General features: G+C 35.3%; 2 protein-coding genes across 6 annotated transcripts; both read left to right on the top strand.

The window, feature by feature from the left end:
* The first annotated feature begins 202 nt into the window (after positions 1 to 202).
* LOC108335700 (regulator of nonsense transcripts 1 homolog) lies at positions 203 to 16,704 on the top strand. Its single transcript, XM_017571807.2, has 29 exons — positions 203 to 1,023; positions 3,079 to 3,330; positions 3,417 to 3,587; positions 3,695 to 3,745; positions 3,911 to 4,003; positions 4,147 to 4,242; positions 4,632 to 4,682; positions 4,770 to 4,888; positions 10,596 to 10,704; positions 11,288 to 11,410; positions 11,498 to 11,569; positions 11,642 to 11,713; positions 11,846 to 11,912; positions 12,200 to 12,342; positions 12,436 to 12,507; positions 12,582 to 12,710; positions 12,850 to 13,005; positions 13,163 to 13,276; positions 13,368 to 13,466; positions 13,545 to 13,622; positions 13,736 to 13,870; positions 14,073 to 14,147; positions 14,292 to 14,412; positions 14,606 to 14,979; positions 15,071 to 15,133; positions 15,218 to 15,289; positions 15,453 to 15,584; positions 15,674 to 15,793; positions 15,939 to 16,704. The coding sequence occupies exons 1-29, from the start codon at positions 499 to 501 to the stop codon at positions 16,059 to 16,061; spliced, it is 3,807 nt and encodes a 1,268-aa protein (XP_017427296.1). The 5' UTR covers positions 203 to 498; the 3' UTR covers positions 16,062 to 16,704.
* A 1,203-nt stretch (positions 16,705 to 17,907) lies between these two features.
* On the top strand, positions 17,908 to 20,638 carry LOC108335073 (vacuolar protein sorting-associated protein 55 homolog). 5 transcript variants are annotated; one of them, XM_017571010.2, is made up of 5 exons: positions 17,908 to 18,071; positions 19,549 to 19,711; positions 19,818 to 19,857; positions 20,012 to 20,048; positions 20,221 to 20,638. In XM_017571010.2, exons 2-5 carry the CDS (start codon positions 19,613 to 19,615, stop codon positions 20,411 to 20,413), a joined length of 369 nt encoding a protein of 122 aa, XP_017426499.1. In that variant the 5' UTR covers positions 17,908 to 18,071; positions 19,549 to 19,612; the 3' UTR covers positions 20,414 to 20,638. The 5 variants fall into 5 exon arrangements, with proteins under 5 accessions (XP_017426499.1, XP_017426496.1, XP_017426500.1 ...); XM_017571007.2 differs by having other exon boundaries at positions 17,924 to 18,071; positions 19,576 to 19,711; positions 19,967 to 20,048; XM_017571011.2 differs by having other exon boundaries at positions 17,931 to 18,071; positions 19,967 to 20,048.
* The last annotated feature ends 4,495 nt before the right edge of the window (positions 20,639 to 25,133 follow it).

The raw sequence follows: 25,133 nt of genomic DNA, 5'->3' as shown, positions 1-25,133 counted from the left end.
AGTATTTTTCTAATAATAAGTATATACCATTTGATAAAATGTATTAATTTTAAAATATTAGAAGACCCAATTATTCAATTAAATTTTGATAAACGTTAAAATTTTAAATTAGAGACAGAAAGATATTTAACCCTCGATTTTGTAACGACCATGTTTAAGGAGGTCAGACCTAGCCAATAAAATAAATAAAATAGTATAATGCATAGAGCGTGGAAGCTTAGGGGAGCAGTGTATCCGTATGTTCATTGATACGTCTCTACGCACTCGCGCGAATACGCTCAATCACCCTTTGTGTATGTGTGTCTCACACTTTCATCCTTCTTTGAGAGTACTTGTCATTCTCTCTCTTCTTTCATATTCCCACACCGAACCCTAACCCTAATCACAAAAATTCAGAATCCATTTACAGCCTGACATTCACAACGCGTTCGCTTAAAACCCTAGCTCCGATACTCAAAGGATCGGACGCTCCTCTTCTTGATTCTGAAAACCCTAATAATGGACTCGCAACAGAGCAATCTATTCGACACCGCTTCGCAGCCCGACACCGGCAACGACGCCTACACCTTTCTTGAATTTAACACACAGGGCGAGGATTTCGACTACCCTGAATTCCGCGACCCGATTAGGTCGCCGGTAGCATGGCCAACTCCGTCCGATTCGCTTGCGGACACGTCGGAGCGCGGCGCCGTTGGGGGACCTGGCTCCGATCACCAGTCAGATGCCTCGCCTGTCTCCGCGGCTCCTGGAAGCGCTACCAAGGGCGGCCGGTCGGGGAACGGCGGTGGGCACAGCAGCCAGATGGTGGATGCGCTTGCCGCGGGGATGAGCGGGTTGAATTTTGAGGACACTGGGGATGATGATAACTATGAGTATGGTAAAGGAGATTTCACTGAACACGCTTGCCGTTATTGCGGGGTTTCCAATCCCGCTTGTGTTGTGAGGTGCAATGTGCCTTCGTGTCGTAAGTGGTTCTGTAATTCACGGGGGAACACTTCTGGATCACATATTGTCAATCACCTGGTTAGTTTCTCGTAACTGCATTTTCCTTTCCTTGTTGTTTTTTCTTATCTTGTGTGATCTTGAATTTACTTATTTTCTCTTTGGCGTTTTAATTTGTGGCGTGATTCGGTGTTTGCATATCGAGTAGCGGGGTTCGTGATCATGTGGCGTGTGGTAGTAACATATTTTATTTTTTATTGTTCTATTCAAATTACGGGGAGGATCCTAGATATTCATGCAGTATTCGAAATTAGACTGTCCAGAATAAATTATTGATATTTAGTTAGCATATTGTAACCGAGGAGTTGTCAACGAGCATGTTTGTGGAGCTAGTGCGTGTTTCCTCAGGTTATTGTTTTATGTTTCAATCCATTTTAATGGAAAGGTTGAAGTTCTTGAACTAGAAGAATTTGTTCTTGTGGGCTGTTGGTCAAGAATCGCCCTTGAAGCTTGAGAAATCCAACCTATTGGTTTACAACACGAGCATGCAATCCATTCCCAAATGTATCGTTGGGCTTGGGTTACTTGTTGTCTGGCAATAATTGATGTATGTGATCTATTCTGTCCATATGTGAAATACTTATTTGAGAAACTAAGGTTAATGAAGATTACCAGTCACATTTTTTTATTAAACTCTACTTATTATTTATTTACTTTTTCTAGGAGGGGGTTATAAAACTTAGTGATCAATTTATTTAATGTAGTCAGTTTATATTAATGAATCTACTTAATAGTTACAATTAGCACTGATTTGAAGGCAATTTGAAATTTTTTTGCTTTTACTCGGATCTCACAATCTGTGTTAAGTTACCGACTTGGCTGTTTCTAGGAAGATAGGGTTCATAGTTTCATATATGCAGTTTATTTGTTTTGGTTATTATTATAATTATAATAAATTTTTGTTTACTTTTGTGCCTCTTTTATTATGTTAAACACAGTTTTTTAAGCATTGTTGTTATTTTTGATGCGTAACAAGTCTCCGGCATTTCAAGGATTTTTCAATTTAGTCATTAATTGTCATGGCTTTAATTCAGTTTTTTTTTTTCCGTTGAATTCCAAATTAATTGTTAGTCATAAGTAAAGCACAGGTCACATATTCATAGCAGATGTAGTTGGACAGCTGGTATTTTAGCATTTTCAGGGTTTTCACTCACAAAGGTCCTCTATGATATCCGATAGTAGATCTCCCATGTACACTTAGTTTCTGTCATGACCTTTAGTATGTACCTGGTCGAAAAAATTAGGAGCTAAAACAAGTCATTTTCCATTTGGTTCGGCAAGATCCTGACTGGATCTGCTGCAACTCAACATAAAGTAATCTCTCTAATAGGTAATTTTCTGAATTGGCTGAGTTATTATTCATTTAGTATTTTAAGCTATGATTGAGTGTCAGGCTATTTTGCTCCCTGTAATTATTATTGTCAGGCTGTTTTGCTCCTTCTAATTATTATTGTCAGGTTGTTATGTTTTATCTATCAGTGTGACTTTGATTCTAGTATTAGTCTTCATTATCTTGAATCTTTTTTCAAGTTTGTTGTGTATATATTTGTATGGTAGTTACTTGTGTACATTGCTGTTTTTGCAGAAAAAACAGCTAAGGGAAACAGGAAATTAATTTATGCATTTGCTTGTTTGCTTCTGACCTTATGTTTCTTTGATTTTTTTTTTTTTATGAACAAGAAAAATCTATGTTCTCCTTTATCTTCTGTATGGTCTTAATGATTAAGATATGCTTAGAATAAAAAAGGGAGAAGTGTGGTTGGTGGCCCAGTTTCAGAGGCTAGAAAAATATGTAGATAAAATAAAAATTCTGTAGCTTCTATCTATGCTGTATCCCCTGGCTCTTCTAATTTTTCTCTCTTATGCTGGTTTATCTTACATGTTGCAGCTTGAAATTCTTAAGTCTGAGATTTAAGAACTTGTAATTTTTCTTACATGTTTTACCTATTAGCAATAATTCTTCAGGAAAATGTATTTATTTGACAGATAATCCTTTTTTTTTGCTTGTCTAATGATGATAATTTATATTGGTCTTTGGTGAGCAAATGTTGCTTATGATACATTTTTTTAATGTAGGTTCGGGCTAAACACAAGGAAGTCTGTCTACACAAAGATAGTCCGTTGGGAGAAACAATTCTTGAATGCTACAATTGTGGATGTCGCAATGTTTTTCTCCTTGGATTTATTTCTGCAAAGACGGAAAGTGTAGTGGTCTTACTATGTCGTGAACCTTGCTTGAGTGTTAATGCCTTGAAGGACATGAATTGGGACCTTAGTCAATGGTGTCCCTTGATTGATGATAGGTGTTTCTTGCAGTGGCTTGTCAAGGTTACTATGTTACTTTTTGGTTAATTAATATAATGTTATACATATTTTGTCGATCCATCCTTGATACATTTTGTTTTCTGCTGCAGATCCCATCTGAACAGGAGCAGTTAAGAGCTCGCCAAATAAGTGCACAGCAAATAAATAAGGTGGAGGAATTGTGGAAGACAAATCCTGATGCTTCCTTTGAGGACCTTGAGAAGCCTGGTGTAGATGATGAACCTCAGTCTGTGGCTTTGAAATATGAAGATGCATATCAGGTGTGTATTCAGGATTTCTTGTTATTTTTTTACTTTCACATTTAAAATTTTATGGTATACACTTGGGTCTTATTTATTTCATTTCTTGTTTTGTCTCTTTGTCTTAGTATCAAAATGTATTTGCACCTCTTATCAAGCTTGAAGCTGATTATGACAAGGTAATATTTGTTCTTTACTCCGTTGCAAGACATTCCATATATTCCTTTGCCTTTTTTTCTTCTGTGTACTTTTGGAACTTCTCTAAGCAGAAAAATTTCTGATTGCTTTATGTTTTCCTCACATCTTGTGTAATGTTTTTTTTTTCTGAATCTATGTTGCTGTAGATGATGAAAGAATCACAAAGTAAGGACAATGTCACCATTCGATGGGATATTGGTCTTAATAAGAAGCGTGTTGCCTATTTTGTATTTCCAAAGGTATATCTTTTGCTTAGTCTCCAATGTATTGCTATTGATGTACGTTGTATATGTCATCCAGTCTTATGTTCTTTTCATAGTTTGTATTCTAAGTGTCCTTTTGCATTTATACCCTTTATGTGATGATAAACCATATATTGTAGGAGGATAATGAGTTGCGGCTTGTACCTGGTGATGAGTTACGACTCCGTTATTCTGGTGATGCTGCTCATCCTGCATGGCAGTCAGTGGGTCATGTGGTATGAATGAATTTTTTTCCTCTCTATCCGTAGTTTTTGAAAAACGACTCTAGTTGTTTTAGTCTTCACATTTTTTCTTTATGCTATCATTAAAACTGTTAATGTACGTAAGGTAAAAAAATACTTGAAGAAATGGGCTGATAAATATAATAAAGAAAATTATTTTCAAATAATTAAACCTGTCCATACTTGTCTCTCTACTATGCTCCTATCATTTCCAATTATATTTTGATCAATGCCCAAAAACACATTGCTTCTTATCGAGAAGTAAAGGAAGCAGTGTTGATTTTTGTTTGTTATTTGTTCTATTTTTCTCTTGTTAGTGTTGGCTATTTCTTTAAATATTTCGATAATGTGATGTGTAAGATGCTTCATGTTCTATTTTTCAGATTAAGCTAACTGCACAAGAGGAGGTTGCATTGGAGCTCCGTGCTAGTCAGGTGAATTTAGCATTACTTTGTGATACTTGTATCTTGCTTTTATGATTTTTATTTTTCGTTTGTGTTTATTCCTCTTATTGTTATCAGGGTGTTCCTGTTGATGTTAACCATGGGTTCAGTGTTGATTTTGTCTGGAAAAGTACAAGCTTTGATAGGATGCAGGGAGCTATGAAAACCTTTGCTGTGGATGAGACAAGTGTTAGTGGGTAAGTTTGCCCTTGATTATATTTGATGCCTTGTACCTTTTCTTTTCCTTTTGTAGATCCCACATCAGAGTTAAGGACAATTTTCACTATATAAGTGTGTTAGAATTATTGGTTTATGTGTGAGTGGGTATGAGCTGTGTGTGAGTGTGTATGAGCTGTGTGTGAGTGTGTATGAGTTGTGTGTGAGTTGTGTTAAGTGTGTTACAACTAGAGAGCACTCTCTCTAGTTCTATAAATGTAAGCTTAAGAGTAGAAATGAAATAAGAACTTTGAGAAACATTTTTTTTCTCTCTTTTAGATCTTAAGTTGGTATCAGAGCGGGTTCATCCTGCTCTGGTTTCCGTGTGTTGTCCACCAGCACTGTCACTGCTGGTCGCACCTGTCCGGTGCCGTTAGTCGTTGTCTGCGGCTGTCTCGCCACTATCTGCAGCTGTCAACTGCAGTTTCAAGTTCTTCAACTTGGTTATCCGCCATCCAGGTATCTGTCCGCCGCCGTCCGCCGTACGCCGCCGTCCGCCGCCGTACGCCGCCGTCCGCCGTCACAGTTCCGTCCGGCGACCACTGGATCTGGTTCGCCTCTTCACGCGAAAGCCAACCCCACCGGTGGGTTCGCCTGATTCTCCTCCACGCTCTGTCACGCGCCGCCGCTTTGTGCGCTGCGAACAAGCGCGTGCTGCCCACGCGCCGCCATCTGCTCACCGGAAAGTCTCCGCGCCACCTCCATAGCTGTCGTCCTCAGCTCCTCTGTCCGTTCTGACCCTCAAAATCTTACTTTAGTGGGTCTAAAAGCTTCTCTTTAAGAAATCCTTAAGAAACCCTCTAGGGTTTTCGGGTCCTACACGGTTTTTCTTATTCTTTCTTTGAAAAATGGCATCTGGAAGTGCTCTTTCTTTCTCTGGAAGTCCCTCAATCACTTCCGAAAAGCTAAATGGAAAGAATTATATGTCTTGGTCTGCTGCTGTAGAAATGTGGTTCCTTGGTCAAGGACGTTATGACCACCTTGAGCAGGATGGGAGTCAAGTACCTTCTGACAAAGCTGAACAATGGAAACAAGCTGATTTTCAACTGTGTGCCCTATTGTGGCAATCTGTGGAACCCCGACTTTTGATATCTCTTAGAGCCTTCAAGACATGTCACACCTTTTGGAAGAAAGCCCAAAGCATTTATGCTAATGATATTCAACGTCTCTATGATACCGCAAACAAGCTCGCCTGTCTCAAAATGACAGAACATGATATGGTCTCCTTCATGACGGAAGCCCAAGCAGCTGTGGAAGAATTGAGAATGTTCTTGGAATCTTCAGAAGATATCAAAAAGAAGCTTGACCAGTATTATATGGTAATGATCCTACGTGCTTTGCATCCAGATTTGAATCACATCAGAGATCAACTTCTGACAAGTCATGAAGTCCCTTCCTTGGAAGCCTTGACCACACGTCTTCTTCGTGTTCCTGTGCCTCAGTCTCAGGAAACTCATGAAACAATAGAACCATCTGTCATGGTTGCCACGCGAGGAAGAGGACGTGGAACTAGAGGAGGAGGACGTGGAGGACGTGGAGGTCGGGGACGTCAATGCTCTTACAGTAACAGGATGGGTCACACCCAAGAAAACTGCTACTCCTTGCATGGCTTTCCTTCAAAAACCGCCAATATCTCTCAGGCTGAAACTTCCACTTCCAACTCCAAGTTTACTGAGGAAGAGTATCAAGAGTATCTGCGCTTAAAGTCTAACAGCTTGGCACAATCATCTCAGTCCTCAAGCACATCCACAGCTTGCATTTCTCAATCCATGGCAGGTCCAAATTCATGGGTAATTGACTCGGGTGCTTCTGATCACATTTCTGGTAATACCTCATTGTTCTCAAATCTTTCTCTCCAAGAAAAACCTCATTTCATTACCCTTGCAAATGGCTCTAAAACTTGTTCAAAGGGAATCGGTCAAGTTTCCCTGTCTCCCTCTCTAACTCTAAAATCCGTTCTTTTTGTTCCTAACTGTCCATTCAATTTAATTTCCCTAAGTCAGTTAACCAAAATATTAAACTGTTCAATAACGTTTGATTCAAAATCTTTTGTTATACAGGAGCGTGGCTCGGGGAGACAGATTGGAGAAGGATATGAAGCTGGAGGTTTATACCATTTTGGATTTCGTCCACGGGTATCTTGTGTTGCCGCTCTTCCCCCTAAAGTGTTACATGATCGGTTTGGCCATCCTAACTTGTCAAAATTAAAAAAGATGTGTCCTGAACTTAGTGGTCTTCAAACTTTAGAATGTGAGTCCTGTCAACTAGGAAAACATGTTAGATTTGTCTTCCCTAAAAGATCTCAATCAATGTGTACTTCTAGTTTTTCTATTATTCATTCTGATGTCTGGGGACCTAGTCGCATCTCTTCTTTTGGTTTTCGGTATTTTGTTACCTTTATTGATGAGTATTCTAGATGTACTTGGGTTTATCTGATGAAAGATCGCTCTGAATTGTTACCTATTTTCACATCCTTTTTGAATGAAATCAAAAACCAATTTGGCCAAGTAATTAAAGTCTTAAGAAGTGATAATGCTAAAGAGTATTTCTCATCAACTTTTTCTTCACTTCTTAGCTCCCATGGTATTTTGCATCAGTCCACTTGTCCTCATACACCCCAGCAAAATGGTATAGCCGAAAGAAAAAATAGACACTTGGTTGAAACGGCTCGTACTCTTTTGCTTGGTGCTCACATTCCTATTCATCACTGGGGGGATGCCATCTTAACTGCATGTTTTCTTATTAATAGAATGCCCTCCTCCTCTCTCAATAATAAAGTTCCTTTCTCCGTTCTCTTTCCCAATAACCCTCTCTTTCACACCTCTCCTCGAGTCTTTGGTTGTGTTTGTTTTGTTCATGACATGTCTCCGGGACTTGACAAGCTCTCTGCTTGTGCGATCAAATGTGTCTTTTTGGGCTATTCTCGACTTCAAAAAGGGTATCGATGTTACTCTCTTGAAACCAAGAAATACTACATGTCTGCTAATGTTACCTTCTTTGAACAGACACCTTTCTTCTCTCCATCTGTTCAAGATGTTCATATCCTCCAACAGGTACTTCCTATTCCAGTAATTGAGTCTAATATCTCAAATACCTCAGTCAATCCAAGTAATACCCAAGGTCCTCTCGAACCTTCCTCTCCACATACTGATAACCTTCGACACAGTACCCCGATGGATAATCCTCTTCCAGAAAATGGTGGATCTCCTTCTTCAGCTTCTTCTTCGTCACCATCTCCTGTCACGCCTCCTGGTGAAGATGATTTTGGTTGGCCCATTGCTCTCAGAAAAGGTAATCGTTCCACTCGAAATCCTCATCCCATTTATAATTTTCTTAGTTATCACAGAGTGTCGCCCTCCTTTTATTCACTTTTATCCTCAGTGTCTCCTGTGGTTATTCCTAAAACTGTGAAGGAAGCACTTGATCATCTTGGATGGCGACACGCCATGATTGAAGAAATGCAAGCTCTTGACCACAGTCATACTTGGGAGCTTGTGCCACTTCCCCCAGGCAAAAAGGCTGTTGGTTGTCGATGGGTATATGCAATTAAAGTCGGTCCTAATGGTGACATTGATAGACTCAAAGCTCGACTGGTTGCAAAAGGGTACACTCAGGTTTATGGTCTTGATTATTGTGATACCTTCTCTCCTGTGGCAAAGATGACTACCATTCGATTGTTCTTTGCAATGGCAGCCATTCGTCATTGGCCGCTTCATCAATTGGATATCAAAAATGCCTTTCTCCATGGTGATCTTGAGGAAGAGGTTTATATGGAGCAACCTCCTGGGTTTGTTGCTCAGGGGGAGTCTGGTATGGTTTGTAAATTGAACCGATCTTTATATGGGCTCAAGCAATCACCACGTGCTTGGTTTGGAAAGTTTAGCTCCATTGTTCAAAAATTTGGGCTACGACGCAGTGAAGCAGATCATTCAGTCTTTTATTATCATTCATCTCCAGGGAAATGTGTTTACTTGATAGTATATGTTGATGATATAGTTATTACAGGAAATGATACTGCTGGAATATCTCAACTGAAGGAGTATTTGTGTAGACATTTCCAAACCAAGGATCTTGGGAGCCTCAAATACTTCCTAGGCATTGAAGTAGCTCAGTCAAAAGATGGAGTTGTAATCTCCCAAAGGAAGTATGCTTTGGATATTTTGCAAGAAACAGGCATGATTGATTGTAGACCGGTTGATAGCCCTATGGATCCAAATCAAAAATTGACAACAGAAGAAGGTGAGTTATTCTCCGACCCAGAGAGATATAAGAGGCTAGTTGGGAAACTAATCTATCTTACTATTACAAGGCCGGATCTATCTTTTGCAGTTGGAGTGGTTAGTCAGTTCATGCAAGCTCCATGTGTTGGCCATTGGAATGCTATCATTCGCATTCTAAGGTATGTAAAAAAGGCTCCTGGGCAAGGGCTGTTATATGAAGAAAAAGGAAGCCTTCAGGTATCAGGATATTGTGATGCTGATTGGGCAGGTTCTCCTATTGATAGACGATCTACTACTGGATATTGTGTTTTCCTTGGAGGAAACATTATCTCATGGAAAAGTAAGAAACAAAATGTAGTGGCTCGATCAACAGCTGAAGCTGAATATAGGGCAATGGCTTCATTAACATGTGAACTTATATGGGTAAAGCAGTTCCTTCAAGAACTTAACTTCTGTGACATCCAGAGTATGAAGATGTATTGTGATAACCAAGCTGCTCTTCACATTGCATCAAATCCAGTGTTTCACGAGAGAACCAAACATATAGAAATTGATTGTCATTTTGTTCGGGAAAAGTTATTGTCAAAAGAAATATGTACTGAGTTTGTTGGATCAAATGACCAACTCGCAGATATGTTGACTAAGTCATTAAGGGGACCTCGGATTGAGTTTATTTGTTCCAAGCTTGGCACATACAATTTGTATGCTCCAGCTTGAGGGGGAGTGTTAGAATTATTGGTTTATGTGTGAGTGGGTATGAGCTGTGTGTGAGTGTGTATGAGCTGTGTGTGAGTTGTGTTAAGTGTGTTACAACTAGAGAGCACTCTCTCTAGTTCTATAAATGTAAGCTTAAGAGTAGAAATGAAATAAGAACTTTGAGAAACATTTTTTTTCTCTCTTTTAGATCTTAAGTAAGTGAATGCAAACATTACCTTACAAACTGATTTTGTAGGGTTTGATTAAGTTTAAAGTCAACTTCTTCATTTGATATTAGAGTCAATAGTTTATCTCGGACTTTATATAGAGGCAAGCATATATAGTAGTTAGGGTCAAGGGAAATGTGCTGTGATAAATGGGTGTGAAAAATATGGTCCTGTTGTGGTAGAAACTCACAGTAAAATCCAACTCACACACGAGAAGATTGTTAGGAATTTAAGTATAAGATGAAAGTCACACGTCAAGTATAAATGAGAAAGTTGAGTGACATTCGTAAAAAAACCCACCACAACAGAGACCTAATTATTAAGCCAAATCCCATAATAACTACGGAATTACAACTAATTGCAATTTAACCCAATTTTACCTTTCTTTATAATAGAGTTGTAAAGGTCTTTCTCACTTCTTTTCGATCCTGTCACCATTTCTAACAAACTGTAAATTTTACCAGGATTTTTGTTTGTTTAACTTTTAACTAATTGATTATGATTATTTATTTGATTTTTTTTTACAATTTCTGATTATTATGTAGGTATATTTATCATCACTTACTGGGTCATGAAGTTGAGGTTCAGATGGTGCGAAATGCTTTACCTCGTCGCTTTGGTGCACCTGGCCTTCCTGAGCTGAATGCATCTCAAGTATGTTGTTTCTTGAGATATGTTGCACCTGTATTACCTGATTCTTTCTAATATGTTTGATAACAGTCCCTTTTGTTCTGGCTCAGTAAAAAATACACATATATATAATAATGTACTTGTGGGGTACACTAACCCTTTTACATGCCTAAGCACATATTGGCTCTCTACATAGCTGTTGGCAGATTAGTTGCTGCTTTAGGTTATGCTGTAGGAGTTGGGTGGGAACATTTGTGTGACGGATTGTAATAAATGCTTGCCCTTGATTGTTCGAGAGCAAACAATGCTTTAAATAAAAGGAAAATAAACGTATAATGCAACTAATTTACTACTGTGTCAGCATTGAATTTCAACAATGTTTTGGAAAGATGTATTTTGACCATTATATTTCTTTTGTAATATTCTGATGTATGCATAGTAACAATTTGTTACTTTTATTTTTGGGAACAATATTGTTATTGCATAGCTTATTAATTTTGAAGTATTAAAGAACCTGAATAAAACTGGTGAAAGGTCTTGTCTGCTTACCATATATTTTTGTGTTGTAAAATCGTAAAAGTTGTACACTGATCATCAATGTTTGTAGGTTTTTGCTGTCAAGAGTGTTCTTCAGAGGCCTATAAGTTTGATTCAAGGACCACCTGGAACTGGTAAGACTGTAACTTCTGCAGCACTTGTATATCACATGGCCAAGCAAGGTCAGGGACAGGTATATTCTTAAATGCATCCTAGATACCATTTGTTTTTCTGCAGTGTTTCTATTCATTTATTGTCATCCCCTGAACTTATTTTTCAGGTTTTGGTTTGTGCACCCAGTAATGTAGCTGTGGACCAGTTAGCTGAAAAGATAAGTGCTACTGGATTAAAGGTATAGTCAATTTTAGTTGTGTTATATATGAAAAAAGTGAAGGTCTTGTCTAATGCAAATCTTACATTCAAGGTTGTGAGGCTTTGCGCAAAATCAAGGGAAGCTGTCAGTTCCCCTGTTGAGCATTTAACTCTCCACTATCAGGTTAGTAGTGCCTTCCACTAATATTCTTTTCATATCATGGCCACATGAAGTATACTTATTGCATAATGCATTCTAAATATTGAATCACTGCATGATGCATGTGAATGTTAATGGTGTCTCTTGTAATTGTAGGTTCGACATCTTGACACGTCTGACAAGAGTGAACTTCATAAGTTGCAACAACTGAAGGATGAGCAAGGTATGGGTGCCTTTTTAAAACTATGTTATGGTCTAATATCGTTAACATTTGTTCATCCTGATTTATCCAAATGTGGATTTTGGTTTTTTCCCTTATCTAGCTTGTGTGAACCACTTCCTGCCCATACTTTTAGTTTTTGCATTTTTAATATCTAGGATTGAGAACTGTAATCAATCTATTTGCAAGTTTTACATCCGCAGAGGATTATTTAAAAATAGTGTGTTTTCTGTCTTTCAATGTCCCATTGTTTGTTACTAACAATGCTATGTTTTAATTGATCACACCAGGTGAACTTTCCAGCAGTGATGAGAAAAAGTACAAAGCTCTTAAGCGAGCAACTGAGAGGGAGATTTCTCAGAGTGCAGATGTGATCTGCTGTACATGTGTTGGTGCTGGAGATCCTCGGCTAGCAAATTTTAGGTTCCGTCAGGTTGACAAACAAATCCTTGCAATGTATAAATTTCATTATCAATCACTTTTTACACTATTAGTCATTAATATCATTTCTATTTTTTTTCTGCAGGTGCTTATTGATGAGTCTACTCAAGCAACTGAACCTGAGTGCCTCATACCTTTGGTCCTAGGAGCAAAGCAGGTATTTTGTTAAATATGCACACGCAGTTGTGTGCCCTTTGTTTGCCGATTTTTTAACAAGTTGTTTTTGTTTAGGTTGTTCTTGTTGGTGATCATTGTCAGCTTGGTCCAGTTATTATGTGCAAGAAAGCAGCTCGTGCTGGATTAGCTCAGTCACTTTTTGAGAGACTTGTTCTACTTGGTGTTAAGCCAATTAGGTTGCAGGTAAAGAACCTTTTAGGTATTGTTCATTGGTTTTATAAGAGCCTGTAACGTTCCATGCTGAATTTGTTTAGTTTGGCTTATTTTTCTAATTTTTTTACTATACTAACTGAATTTTTTGTTTTATTATCTCAAACACCAGGTTCAGTACCGAATGCATCCATGTCTTTCAGAATTTCCCTCAAACAGCTTCTATGAAGGCACCCTGCAGAATGGAGTCACTGTTAATGAAAGGCAATCATCAGGAATCGATTTTCCATGGCCAGTTCCAAACCGTCCTATGTTTTTCTATGTTCAGGTACTGTTAAGACATGTATTGTGTGTGTTTATATTTTCTTTTGTTAATGCCGAAATATCCTATCATAATCCACAACATCTTATCATTTTTTGCTGTTTTGTTTTGTGCTTGTCATTTTTCCCTTATTCATGCTGAAACGGATCTACCTGTTTTGTAGATGGGACAAGAAGAGATAAGTGCTAGTGGAACATCTTATTTAAATAGGACTGAGGCTGCAAATGTTGAAAAGATTGTAACTACTTTCTTAAAAAGTGGTGTGGTTCCAAGTCAGGTATCTTTTGCACTGGAAATTAAGCAGACGGGTTTACACTAACACTGTTAAAATTCATATTATATTAATATTCTTTTAAAACGTTTGGCAGATTGGTGTGATAACACCTTATGAAGGACAAAGAGCTTATATTGTGAACTATATGTCAAGAAATGGTGCTCTCAGGCAGCAGCTTTACAAGGAGATTGAGGTTTTAGACAGATCTCTTTATTTCTATGATCAATCTCTGTTCTTGTTGCAGTTGCTACATATGTTTTGTTCTTTTCAGGTTGCTAGTGTTGATTCTTTTCAAGGAAGGGAAAAAGATTACATAATTCTTTCTTGTGTTAGAAGTAATGAACATCAGGTAGTTGAACTTATCCTTTGTTTGTTGCCTTTCAAAGTTTTCATGATTCAAATATCTTCATTTTGTGCCTTTATTTAGAATGATTGATTTGACTTCTATACGTTTTTCTGTAGGGCATTGGGTTCCTGAATGATCCCAGGAGGCTTAATGTTGCCTTGACTCGTGCAAGATATGGTATTGTTATTTTGGGTAACCCTAAAGTTTTGAGCAAGCAGCCTCTGTGGAATAGTTTATTGACTCACTACAAGGTAGTTATTTTGTTTTGTGATTTTATTACTTTCTTTAAAAGTTTTGTGGGACATAGCAGACGTTTGAACTAAATTTGAAATATTTGTGCTAATTGTAGAATTCTGATAAAAGAGTTTTCTCATAAGTTATTTCACGTTGATCTCCTAATAGTTTTTTAACTTTTCTAAATAAGTTGCACTTTCTTCCTTTTTGTCTATACAGGAACACGAGTGCTTAGTTGAAGGGCCTTTAAATAATTTGAAGCAGAGTATGGTTCAGTTTCAGAAACCCAAGAAGGTAGGTGCTCAAGGATGGTATGGTGTTGATTTATTTGCTTTTGCACTTAGCAAGGGTCTGTTAATGCATTCAGCTGGGGTGCTTTCTGGTGAGGTATTTGCTTATTGAGATGGTTACATATCTTTGTTGTTTATTTTGATTCAGATTTATAATGAGCGAAGGCTTTTTTACGGAGGTGGACCTGGAATTGCGGCTAATGATAATTTTGGTTCTGTTGGATCTGGAGCTGGAACAAGTTCAGATCGTCGGAGTAGTCGAGGAAGGGGTATGTATTGTTTTGTTGGATAGTAGGGTCTTTGTCTTTTCCAAATACACTTTTAGGTCAACCTTGTGGTCTTGTAATCTTTATGTCCCAATCAAGTTAGATTTTTTAATTTTATCATTTCCTATACATGCCTCATGGAGGTTTTTGATATTTTAATTTAGATTGTATGACAACAATTTTCTGCAACTGGTAGGATCTTATATACCTCCTGGTCCACCAAATGGAACTCATAAGCCTGGAGTGCATCCTGCTGGATATCCTGTGCCAAGAGTTCCCTTGCCTCCCTTCCATGGTGGTCCCCAATCTCAACCATATGCCATTCCTTCACGTGGGGCCGTTCATGGACCTGTTGGGGCAGTTCCTCATGTTCCATCTCCTGGGAGTCGAGGCTTTGGGGCTGGTAGAGGTAATTCTGGTGCTCCAATTGGCAATCATCTTCCACACCAACAAGGCACCCAACAGCCGATTGGGAATATTGGATCTACCTTTAACTTCCCTACTCTAGAGAATCCTAACAGCCAGCCATCTGTTGGTGGTCCTTTATCTCAACCTGGGTTTGCAAACAATGTACGTACTTCATCATCATGCTAGCTTAATATGTTCTATCCTCATGTCTTATTTTTTATCTGTGTTATGACTTTTTTCTGTTTGATATTAGATGCCAGTTCAAGGGGCTGGCCAGTCATTTCGAGACCAATTTTCTATGCCTGGAATGTCCCAGGTATTTATTGTTGTGTCTTGGTAAAAGCTTGATATTGTTTCAATGTAAAATTGGATCATTTTTGTGTATTTTGGTTTAAATCAGGACTTTTTGGGCGATGACTTCAAAAGCCAGGGATCTCATGTTCCTTACAATGTCACTGATTTCTCTACTCAGGTTTGTGAACTGCTGATAATATTTTTGTTTTCTAGAATTAAATTTGCTTTATCAGTCAGCAAAACTGGGTGCAGGGCTTTTGTCCTTCTCATTGATTGCATCCTATCAGTTAGATGTTCATGTTCATTTGTTGTTTTTCTACTGACACTTTGACCACCTTAAGGCTTCTCAAAGTGGATATGCTGTTGATTTTTCCACACAAGGAGCACAAGGTGGATTTCCTGGGAATTTTCTTAACCAGAATTCTCAAGCTGGCTATTCTCGTTTTGGTTCTGGAAACGACTTTATGTCCCAGGTTGTTGAAGCTTCTAGTAATGAGCATCCACCTCCTCTATGTGTTGCTTTGTCCTACCTTTTCTGATTTTCCTTTCTTTTGATTCATAGGACTACATGGGCCATGGTTCTCAAGGTCTTTTTACTCAGGTGGGATTCAATGACCCGTTGCAAGATGATTCAACTCAAAGCCATTTCGGTGTGGCTAATGCCAACCCTCTTCAGTCCCAGGTTTTTTTAGAGTTCTAACCTTTCTATTACAAGTGATGTAATTACGAAATTTGAGAGACTGATTGTTTTGCTATTTGTCTTTCCCGTTTGATTTACTCAACTCCATAGTTTTTCCCCCGGTAAATTCTGTTGGTTCTTTGTACAGATGAATTCTCTCTACTCCCAACCTTTTGCTCACTACAACACACAGCCGCTTAACATTCAGGCTTCGCAACAACAGTCTCAGGCTCAGAATTCCCAAAATCAGAAAATCCACTATAACGGTTGAGGAACTTTGGGAGCTTATTGTGGCCTTGATGGGTTATAGTCTTTGCAATCAACAACTGGGTTTGTGCCTGTCTTTTGTACTGAATTACGTTTGCAAGAGACATCCGAAGGATTGCCTTGGGATAGCTATACCGAGGGATTGGTATATATGATTTGAGTTGATGGAGTTTTGGGGCATTACAAAGATACAAGCAGGCGCATCCCGGGCTGAAAAATGATAAGATAACCCCCTTTACCTTACTGAAGTTTTGTATTGTTTGGGATTAAGGTGAAAATGTTCGAGAAAGCATTTACATGGAACGGTTTTGTCGAAAGGGTTTCGATCATGAAGCGGAGGGGCGGTTTTCCATGTCGGTGAAATACTGAATATAGTAATCCATACGGCAGCAATTATCGCCAAGGAAGTTATTGTACAGAAGGCAGGGATGCAGTGAACCCTTTCAGCTCTTCCTGACATGTAATTTAAACTCGATATTATAAACACATGACATGTTGAAAGTTATATTATGCAACTGCCGCCATCCGGAATTTTCTGTGGCATATAAAAGTGTGATAGTTGTTTTCCATGTAAAGTAGTTGTCTTAAAACTGCAACATCTGAGTGCTTTGACTAGTAATTAAGCAAAATTTCAATCTTCTAGTTAACAGCTTACTGGAGTTGGAATTTACAAGTCTTGAGATATCTATTGTCTGCAACATCTGAGTGCTTTAAGTAGTAATTAATCAAAATTTCAATCTTCTTGTTAACAGCTTACGGGAGTTGGAATTTACAAGTCGTAAGATATCTATTGTCTATAACATCTGAGTGCTTTGTGTAGTAATTAAGCAAAATTTCAATCTTCTAGTTAACAGCTTACTAGAGTTGGAATTTACAAGTCTTAAGATATCTATTGTCTGCAACATCTGAGTGCTTTGATTAGTAATTAAGCTAAATTCCAATCTTCTGGTTATCAGCTTACTGGAGTTGGAATTTACAAATCTTGAGATATCTATTGTCTGCAACATCTGAGTGCTTTAAGTAGTAATTAATCAAAATTTCAATCTTCTTGTTAACAGCTTACGGGAGTTGGAATTTACAAGTCGTAAGATATCTATTGTCTATAACATCTGCGTGCTTTGTGTAGTAATTAAGCAAAATTTCAATCTTCTAGTTAACAGCTTACTAGAGTTGGAATTTACAAGTCTTAAGATATCTATTGTCTGCAACATCTGAGTGCTTTGATTAGTAATTAAGCTAAATTTCAATCTTCTGGTTATCAGCTTACTGGAGTTGGAATTTACAAATATTAAGATATCTATTACCTTAAGAGATGACATGGCAATTCAATGTTAACAGTATCATGGTGTTGGAATGTTTTGGATTTATACTTGTAAGTGGTAATGACATACTCCGATTTTAAATGTTATGCTAACTAGCAATTTCAGAAGTTTCTTTAGTACGAAGATCAATAAAGTGGTACCGAAATAGGAATGCAGATAATGAAAAAACGTAGAATTAGTGCAAAGTAATTTTTTCACATTATTACGCCTCATTATAAGAAGTTGGTGATACGTGACCGACTTGTTAAGTGGCACAAGAGAAAGGGTCAAAGGAATTTTTTAGCTGATCATTTTGATCTTCATAAAAGTTTATTTCTATTATCTATTATACAAATCTTTACAAACAAGTTTTTCAAAATTTTCAGAACTTGATTTCTGAAACAAGATTTTTAAAACAAAATTTTCTTGAATACATTAAATATATTTGAGAATGAGCTTTCTGAAATATATTTTTAGAATGAATTTTTTGAAATATATGAAAGTGATGTAAAACAAATTTCGAGAATATTTTTTTTAAAATATAAAGATAATTTTATAAATGAATTTTATGAAATAAGTCGTTTTTCAAAATGAAAATTTTCTCCTAGCGAAGCCCCAAGGATGACTGATTAGCCAACCAACTGTCAGCATAATTCAACCCTCATAGATTCATTCTTCTCCTCTTTCTTCATCACTCTTCTACTACCCTCACGGTTAGTTCTCTCTAATTTTCACTACATCACTCTTACTTATTCACCTCTTCTGCCATATTTCTTTTTCCATTCCCGATTCTTTCATCTCTGCCTTTTTTTTTCTTTTTAATTTCTGCATCTTTCTTGATTACTGCTTAATTAATAGGTTTAAATATAGGTTTTATATGCCTTTTCCCTTTTTAGTTATTTCGGATAGCATTGCATGCGTTGTGTTGTTAGAGATTGTTTTCTGATTCGTCATCGAGTTTCGCTACTGGAGTTGAATTTTATTGCGGTACGGCTTTTTACACTGATTCAGAGCGGTTTAGATGACTGTGAATGTGTTGCGCGTAATTCTTTGGAGTTGTGAGGATTGGGGAGTAAAGGAAAGTGTGCAAGTTAAGAAGATATTTATGGCGTTGAGGTATTTATGGCTTGAAAAATGACACGCTAGGTTGTCAGAGCATGCATGCTTGTGTTGTGTAAGATAAGGCTTTGGAATATGCTGCTGATGATGTTCACTTTTACATTCCTCTAGAAATAATATGTCATATCAAATTTTAATAAACTGTAGAGTGTTTTATAAAAGAAATGTATAGTGTGTTTTAATCTTAATTAAGGCTGGAGACTGACGGTGTTGGTCACACATGGAAACAGTTTTTTTACGGGGATAGTGCAGTCTGAAGTATTTAACTGCACATGTATGTGATGTGATGAAGAGAATATTATGCTAGTTTTTGTGGAAAAAAATAAGGCTGGTGTTAAAGATACTCGGCAGATTGAGCATGAAGTATAATTAGTTTTAGATATGTGGTTCCTATGTTGTAGATTTTAGTTGATAAATGCCATTTTTGCTATCAAAACCTTCAGCAATGTGATGCCTAATGGCTACAATAGTTAAATTGGATATTAGTCACTCAACATTATTATAGTGTTGTTTTGAATTATGGACATGGTTATGTAAACCCTACGATGATGGCAGCTGGAAACATATGCATTATTTCATCCGCTTTAGTTTGTAGGTCAATTGATTATTTCATTTTAGGTCTGAGTTTCTAAGATATGATTAGGTTTATAACAGTATGTTGAAAGGGTATCGGATTGTTAAATGGGGGGTGATCTCTTGGGATATAGATTGTGATAAAATAAATTGTGTTTCTTATACTAATTGGGATTGCAGCATGTGAATTTATTGTGTTGTTGTAAAGACAAACTTTTGAGTGTGTGTTTGACTAAAGTTTACAAATTGATTACGGTTAAAATTGATTTTGATGTGAATTAATTTATGTTTGGATGCTTTTATTCTATAAGCCAGCTAGTATAAAACACGGTCAACACAAAAGCTTGTAGTATTTCAATGGATTTTAGATGTTTGAAAGTGAATCCAGACATACACTGAATATAGATTGTCACTTTTGTTTAACCCCATCTCATTTATCATATATTGATTGGAGTTGCTTATTCTTTAATATTTTTTTCTGATCTAATGCTGTTGTAGCCTGGTGATAATGAAATTTTTCTTCAGTTATCACTCCATATAACTTGAGGAAGGTGATTTGGAGATGTCAGACTTACCTGGGTATATGCGTACCTGTTTGAACACAGGGAAGCTTCTTTCATTGGCAATTTTGGTCTCTGGGGGAATCGTCTTACAAATTTTGGTGAGTATTACCTTTTCTTTTTTATTTATACGTCCAGAAATAGATGGTAACTTATTCGTAGAAATACCACCTTTTACTTACATCTGTCATTTGTATTATGTGTCAGGCATGTGCCTTGTATAATAATTGGTGGCCGATGCTAAGTGGTGAGATAAAGCACCTTTGAAATTTGACTCCACCGTACTATATGTTTATTCTTTTTATTGATTGGATTGTTATGTGACAAAAACATCCCCGTTGTTTTTTTTGTTGCAGTGTTAACATATGTGCTTCTTCCGATGCCTTTGTTATTCTTTGCAGGGTCTGATGACTCTATATTCGCAGAATCTGATAATAGGTGAACTCTTGTGTTTGAGTAAAAGGAAAAGTTTATAATCATTAACACGTATCATGCAACTTGTTAAATCAGAACGATTCAAGTTAGATTATAATTTTATCATTAAAGAAACTCATGATGGTGGATTAATCTTTCAACTTTTTGTTTTGTGGTCTTGTGAATGATGAAGCAGCTGGGTGAATTTTACCAAGTTCTTGACCGGAGCCTCAACCGTGGGAGGCATTGCCATTCCAAGCATATTAAAGCATGCAGGGGTTATCGGTTGGGGAGCCTTTGCAATGGAACTCTCTTCCTACTTCGTGTTTGGGCTGACATTAATATGTTACCTTTGGATGAGTGATGAAGATGATTACAGTATCCTCTGATACGAGTTTTGCTTCATCATTGTAAAATTGAATTTGTTGTCTCCCGCAATTGTAGAGTAGCTTTCAGCCCAATGTGTATTTATTGTCTGTTAAGAAATGTGTCGGTTTTTGCCCGTTTTCTTATTGTGATTAACTAAGTGTGGTTTTCATTATAATTTCGTAGAAGTTATTTTTCTACGATACTTCTCAAAATCATTTCTGAATGTAAATGAGTTTTTATGTTTACATTTTTTAGTCAATTCCAATAAAATATAAAGGAAAACAGATTCGCAGCGCTTACAGTATCCAAATTTCAATTTATACAAAATTCTTCTAACCTTAAAAAAAACCGAAATATTTAATATCATTCAAAATCGTTTGTGATTACAAATACAAACAATATCACATGTGTATTAATGTTTGCATATCACATTATCGAAGTTTGTCAGTCTCCAGAAATCATTGGTAAATGGTAATAATCATGTATAGCGACATCGACTGTTAGAGCATGAAATACAGAAGATTATCCGTGCAAACAATCTAATTGATACAATTAATCACGAGCAAATGCTTTACCAATGCAACCGAAATGTAAAGTTTCACATTAACTATAAATAACATTAATTTATAGTATATAGTAGATATAAATTATATTTTCTAAAAATTTGTAGGATAAGTTAGACTTAAAATTTACTTTTTAACATAATATCAGAATTTTTTGAGGTTGAGCTATATGTTTAAAATTCACTTTAACACAGTATCAGAGTTTTAAAGGATTGAAACAGATTTATAGTCTATTACTTAACACAAAGAAGGTATATTTATTCTTTTCTTTTTCTTTCAGCCTAAAAGTTGTGTTCCAAACTTTACCATCTGCCTTTCATAAAATTTAGTTAAACTCCTTTAATGTTTTTTTGACTAAGTGTATATCGGAATTGATAACCTTAATAAGTACCATAAACTACTAAGGTTGCTTTAGACGGACCTAAAATCTAAGGGCATCTTTGGTACTGTCGAGACCGAGATTTCGAAATTAAGTGTGGAATAAGACAAATTCGAAAATATGAATTTACTGAGTCATATCCATGTAAAAAATTTGGAAACAGATGATCAAATCCAACAATAGAAACATGTTTATCTGACTGCATTCATTAGGATTTAAATGATTGTGTACTTTTTAAATTATGGTAATTATTCAATTAATCATTTGTCATTTATTATATCTCTTGGTGGCAATTGATTCTAATTATATTTAGAGATTATGTTGTGATAATGTTTTGTTTGCATAAAAAACTTATTACAATAGTAACTTTTACATATTTTTAACTATTGGATAACTAAAAGACAATTATAACTCTATCCTATAGATTGTACGGTCAACGTATTTTCAAAATGATCGGTCGATCAGTTCTTTAGAACTTTCAAGATAATATGAGTCGATGGGTAACTAACTTTTTAGGTGAGTCGATGGGTAACTAACTTTTTAGGTGACCGAATGGTCACCTTAGATATTAAGAATACCACAAACTTAGTATAATTAGCAAGGTAAAACATACTTATGAGATACTGACTTTAATTGGGTCAGTCCTAACCAAAAGTCAACTCCAAAATTTTTAAATACAGATGTAAGGTAAGGAGATAAATTATTGTATTTATTGGGCCTTTAAGATTTAAATATGATAATAGATCGAAATTGAAAACTAACTTAAACGTAGAATATCTTTGACAGATATCCACAACTTGGACTTCGAATGAGCATAAAAAACTTAAAACAATAAGAAGACGATATTAAGAAAGGAGTAAACAAAAAAGTGCGAAGGAGTAACTTTCAACCCTGCTATCCGAAACAATAACTAATATATGTTTTTATTTTAATTAGAATGACAATATAAACCTTTAAAATGGAAGAAACGGAGCAAGGTCACTAAAATTCATATCCTAAGATTATACATCTTTTAATACGTATAATAATTATTTTATGTATCACTTGTATTAAACAAAACACATTTGTTTTATGTTTGTTATTTTAGGGTATTAGATAAATTGACATAGTTATTATATCATGGATTAAAGTCATTATTTGAGTGCATTAGTGACATTTGAACAAACACAGCATATTCTAACGTAGATTGAGGTGTGTTTTACTTTTATAAACACTGCATGAGAATATAAATGAAATATTTTAGGTTTTCTATGATCAATCTTCTTCCCGCAACATAGATAGTTAATTATCTTGGTTTTTTTGTTTAGCTTGTTTTTAGGTTATATTAAACTTTTTTTATTGAACTTTTAATTGAAATTTATAGTATTGAGAATTTTTTGTATTCCAAGTTTTGATTTGAGTCAAAAAACCAACCTAATTAAAAAAAAACGCTCTTATGTTATTGCCTGACATAAATTTTGAGTGTTTTTTTTTATATTTTATCACTTTGTCGTCAGATGCTTATATGTTAAACATAAATGTTATATTTTTACGTCAGGATTTAAGTTGAACGTAAATTACATCCCCTACTTATATAATGAAATGTTAAATATTCAACGTACAAAATCTCTTTTCTAATAATAATGAATAACAAATACTCAGAAACAGTGAATTAAATAAAATAACTATTTTGTAGATGTCGAAAAGGTTTTTCTTCCTTTTTTATATTTCTATAGAAACTCTTAAAATATTGTATATTTAACGTGTAATCTAAGTAACATCTGTCTTTTGTATTTCTCTTCTAAGACATAACATCTAAAACCTAGAGTGAACAATTTCTGTTTTCAAACCTTTGTAAACATCTTACACAATGTTGTAAGCTAAAAGTGTGATTAAAGGAAATATATGGTGTAAAAGGTTAACTTGTTAAAAAAGACTCGTGGTATAGTTTAAAAAAAACTAATACAACTAACATTCGTGTAGTAGCCATGAGTGACAGTAGAATAATAATGATATTATAATTGTTAGTAAATATTGATAAATCAATCAAGAAAACAAACTCTTAATTCAAGCCCAACTAAAACAAATTTATTTCTCTCTATATATTAATCTTAATATCTAACATTGAATTGATTTTAAATTTTGTTAGATACCATTATTTTCATAGTTTTAGTGTAATAATTTTAATTACTTGTTCATTAGTCAAAATTTAAGTATAATACAGACAATATATACATGTGTTTCCCCCAAAAAAAAAGTTTAAAAAAATCTATTCAAAATATAATTTAACCCTGTTTTTATATTGTGTAATTTACATACTTATGAGAAAAACATTCTCAAACTCTAAAGAATTAACATAATTTAGTAAACTAAATACCTAGTTAATAAGTTTTTAACTTTGTTAGTACTATATTCTAATAGTTTCACATTATTTTAAGAGTCCAAATCAAATATTGTTAAAATACTCTTTATATTATCTAAAACGGTTTTTTACGAATAAAATTGAGACAAAAATTTATCTTTCAAAAGTGAAGAACACTTTAAATATATAATGATTAACTTAACGATAGCATTTGACAAATTTGAAATTGAAATATTGATACCTACAATGTGTCATTTGATCTCTTAAATTCTTTCATTGATATAACTAATCATTCTCCGTCATTGTCTTCTCTTTTATAAATACAAATATAAACAAAGTCACTTACATTAAATGAATTGAATTTAATAATTTGGAAAGTGGAAGGTTTTAATAATTTTTGTCTTTGAATTTTAATATTCAAATATGACTTATCAAATTTGACTATGACGTGACTTCATTTATTTCATTTTTTATATTGACTTTGGTTATTTGAACTATGACTAATTTGTGGTTCAACCAAACCTTTCCACTGAAACTTAACAGATTTGCATTGATTGTATAGATATCCTAAAACCAATATTCATCAATAATTAATTGAAAAGAGAAAGTAGCTACGTCTTATGCAAAACAAAATTAAAGTAGCATTCAAGGTTAATATATGTTATGATCTCAATAGAAAGCGACTTTTAGATATGAAGAAAATGAATAAATATGTTGGGGGAGAGGGTGAAGTAGTTCCATACATTTAAACAATGATGTGTGAAGAAAAAATCCTTGAAAATGAAAATAAAAAGTATAATAATCAAGTTAAAAGTAAAAAAAAAAAAGAGAATTTTGCTGCATTACTTGACAAGTTTAAATACCAGAAGATGAAAATAAAATAGGTGAATGACAAGTGTACGAAAAATGAGATAAAAGAATTGTTTGGTTGAAAGAAGATAAAAAGAAATGACATGAGAAAAGAAGAAGAAAGTACAAGAAATAGATGATAAAAACAATAGAAAAATGTTAGCGTGATTAGCCTTTTACTTATTTATATTTTTCTTATATACAGGTTTAATATAATATAATTAAGCTTCAAAGTGTAGGAATATACTCAAAGGGAAAAAGGCAAATGATGAAATTGTGCCCACTAAAGCATAGGAACAAAATAAAATAAACATATTTTTTAATTGATAAATTGTACCCAAAAGAAAAAATAAAAAAGTGAAAAAGTAGTTGGAATTTTCTTAAACATCGTGTCAAAAGAAAATAGATTAATAAAAAATTATATTAGTCTCATTCAGTTGGAGAAACACGCAACGCGTGAGAACGAGACCACCTGTCCTCCACATGCATTACTGTTAGTGTTTCGACAAAATAAACAAATAATACTAATATTTATTATTACTATTTATTAATTTATTATCTTTCTGGTTTCACCACTTATTCATTGGTGTCCCCACATGCACGTGTAG

Source organism: Vigna angularis, chromosome 10, assembly GCF_016808095.1.
Source record: "Vigna angularis cultivar LongXiaoDou No.4 chromosome 10, ASM1680809v1, whole genome shotgun sequence".
NCBI classification, from domain to species: Eukaryota; Viridiplantae; Streptophyta; class Magnoliopsida; order Fabales; family Fabaceae; genus Vigna; species Vigna angularis.
This window is presented reverse-complemented; position numbering and strand designations above follow the sequence as displayed.

What these genes read in the sequence shown, in the direction of transcription:
- LOC108335073 (XM_017571007.2), top strand. Translation starts at nt 19,613, where the DNA reads ATGTCAGACTTACCTGGGTATATGCGTACCTGTTTGAACACAGGGAAG. An exon ending in GAATCGTCTTACAAATTTTG is followed by an intron (nt 19,712 to 19,817) that starts GTGAGTATTACC and finishes ATTATGTGTCAG; the next exon opens with GCATGTGCCTTGTATAATAA. An exon ending in TTGGTGGCCGATGCTAAGTG is followed by an intron (nt 19,858 to 19,966) that starts GTGAGATAAAGC and finishes TTTTTGTTGCAG; the next exon opens with TGTTAACATATGTGCTTCTT.
- LOC108335700 (XM_017571807.2), top strand. Translation starts at nt 499, where the DNA reads ATGGACTCGCAACAGAGCAATCTATTCGACACCGCTTCGCAGCCCGAC. An exon ending in CAAATTTTAGGTTCCGTCAG is followed by an intron (nt 12,343 to 12,435) that starts GTTGACAAACAA and finishes TTTTTTCTGCAG; the next exon opens with GTGCTTATTGATGAGTCTAC. An exon ending in CCAACCCTCTTCAGTCCCAG is followed by an intron (nt 15,794 to 15,938) that starts GTTTTTTTAGAG and finishes TTCTTTGTACAG; the next exon opens with ATGAATTCTCTCTACTCCCA.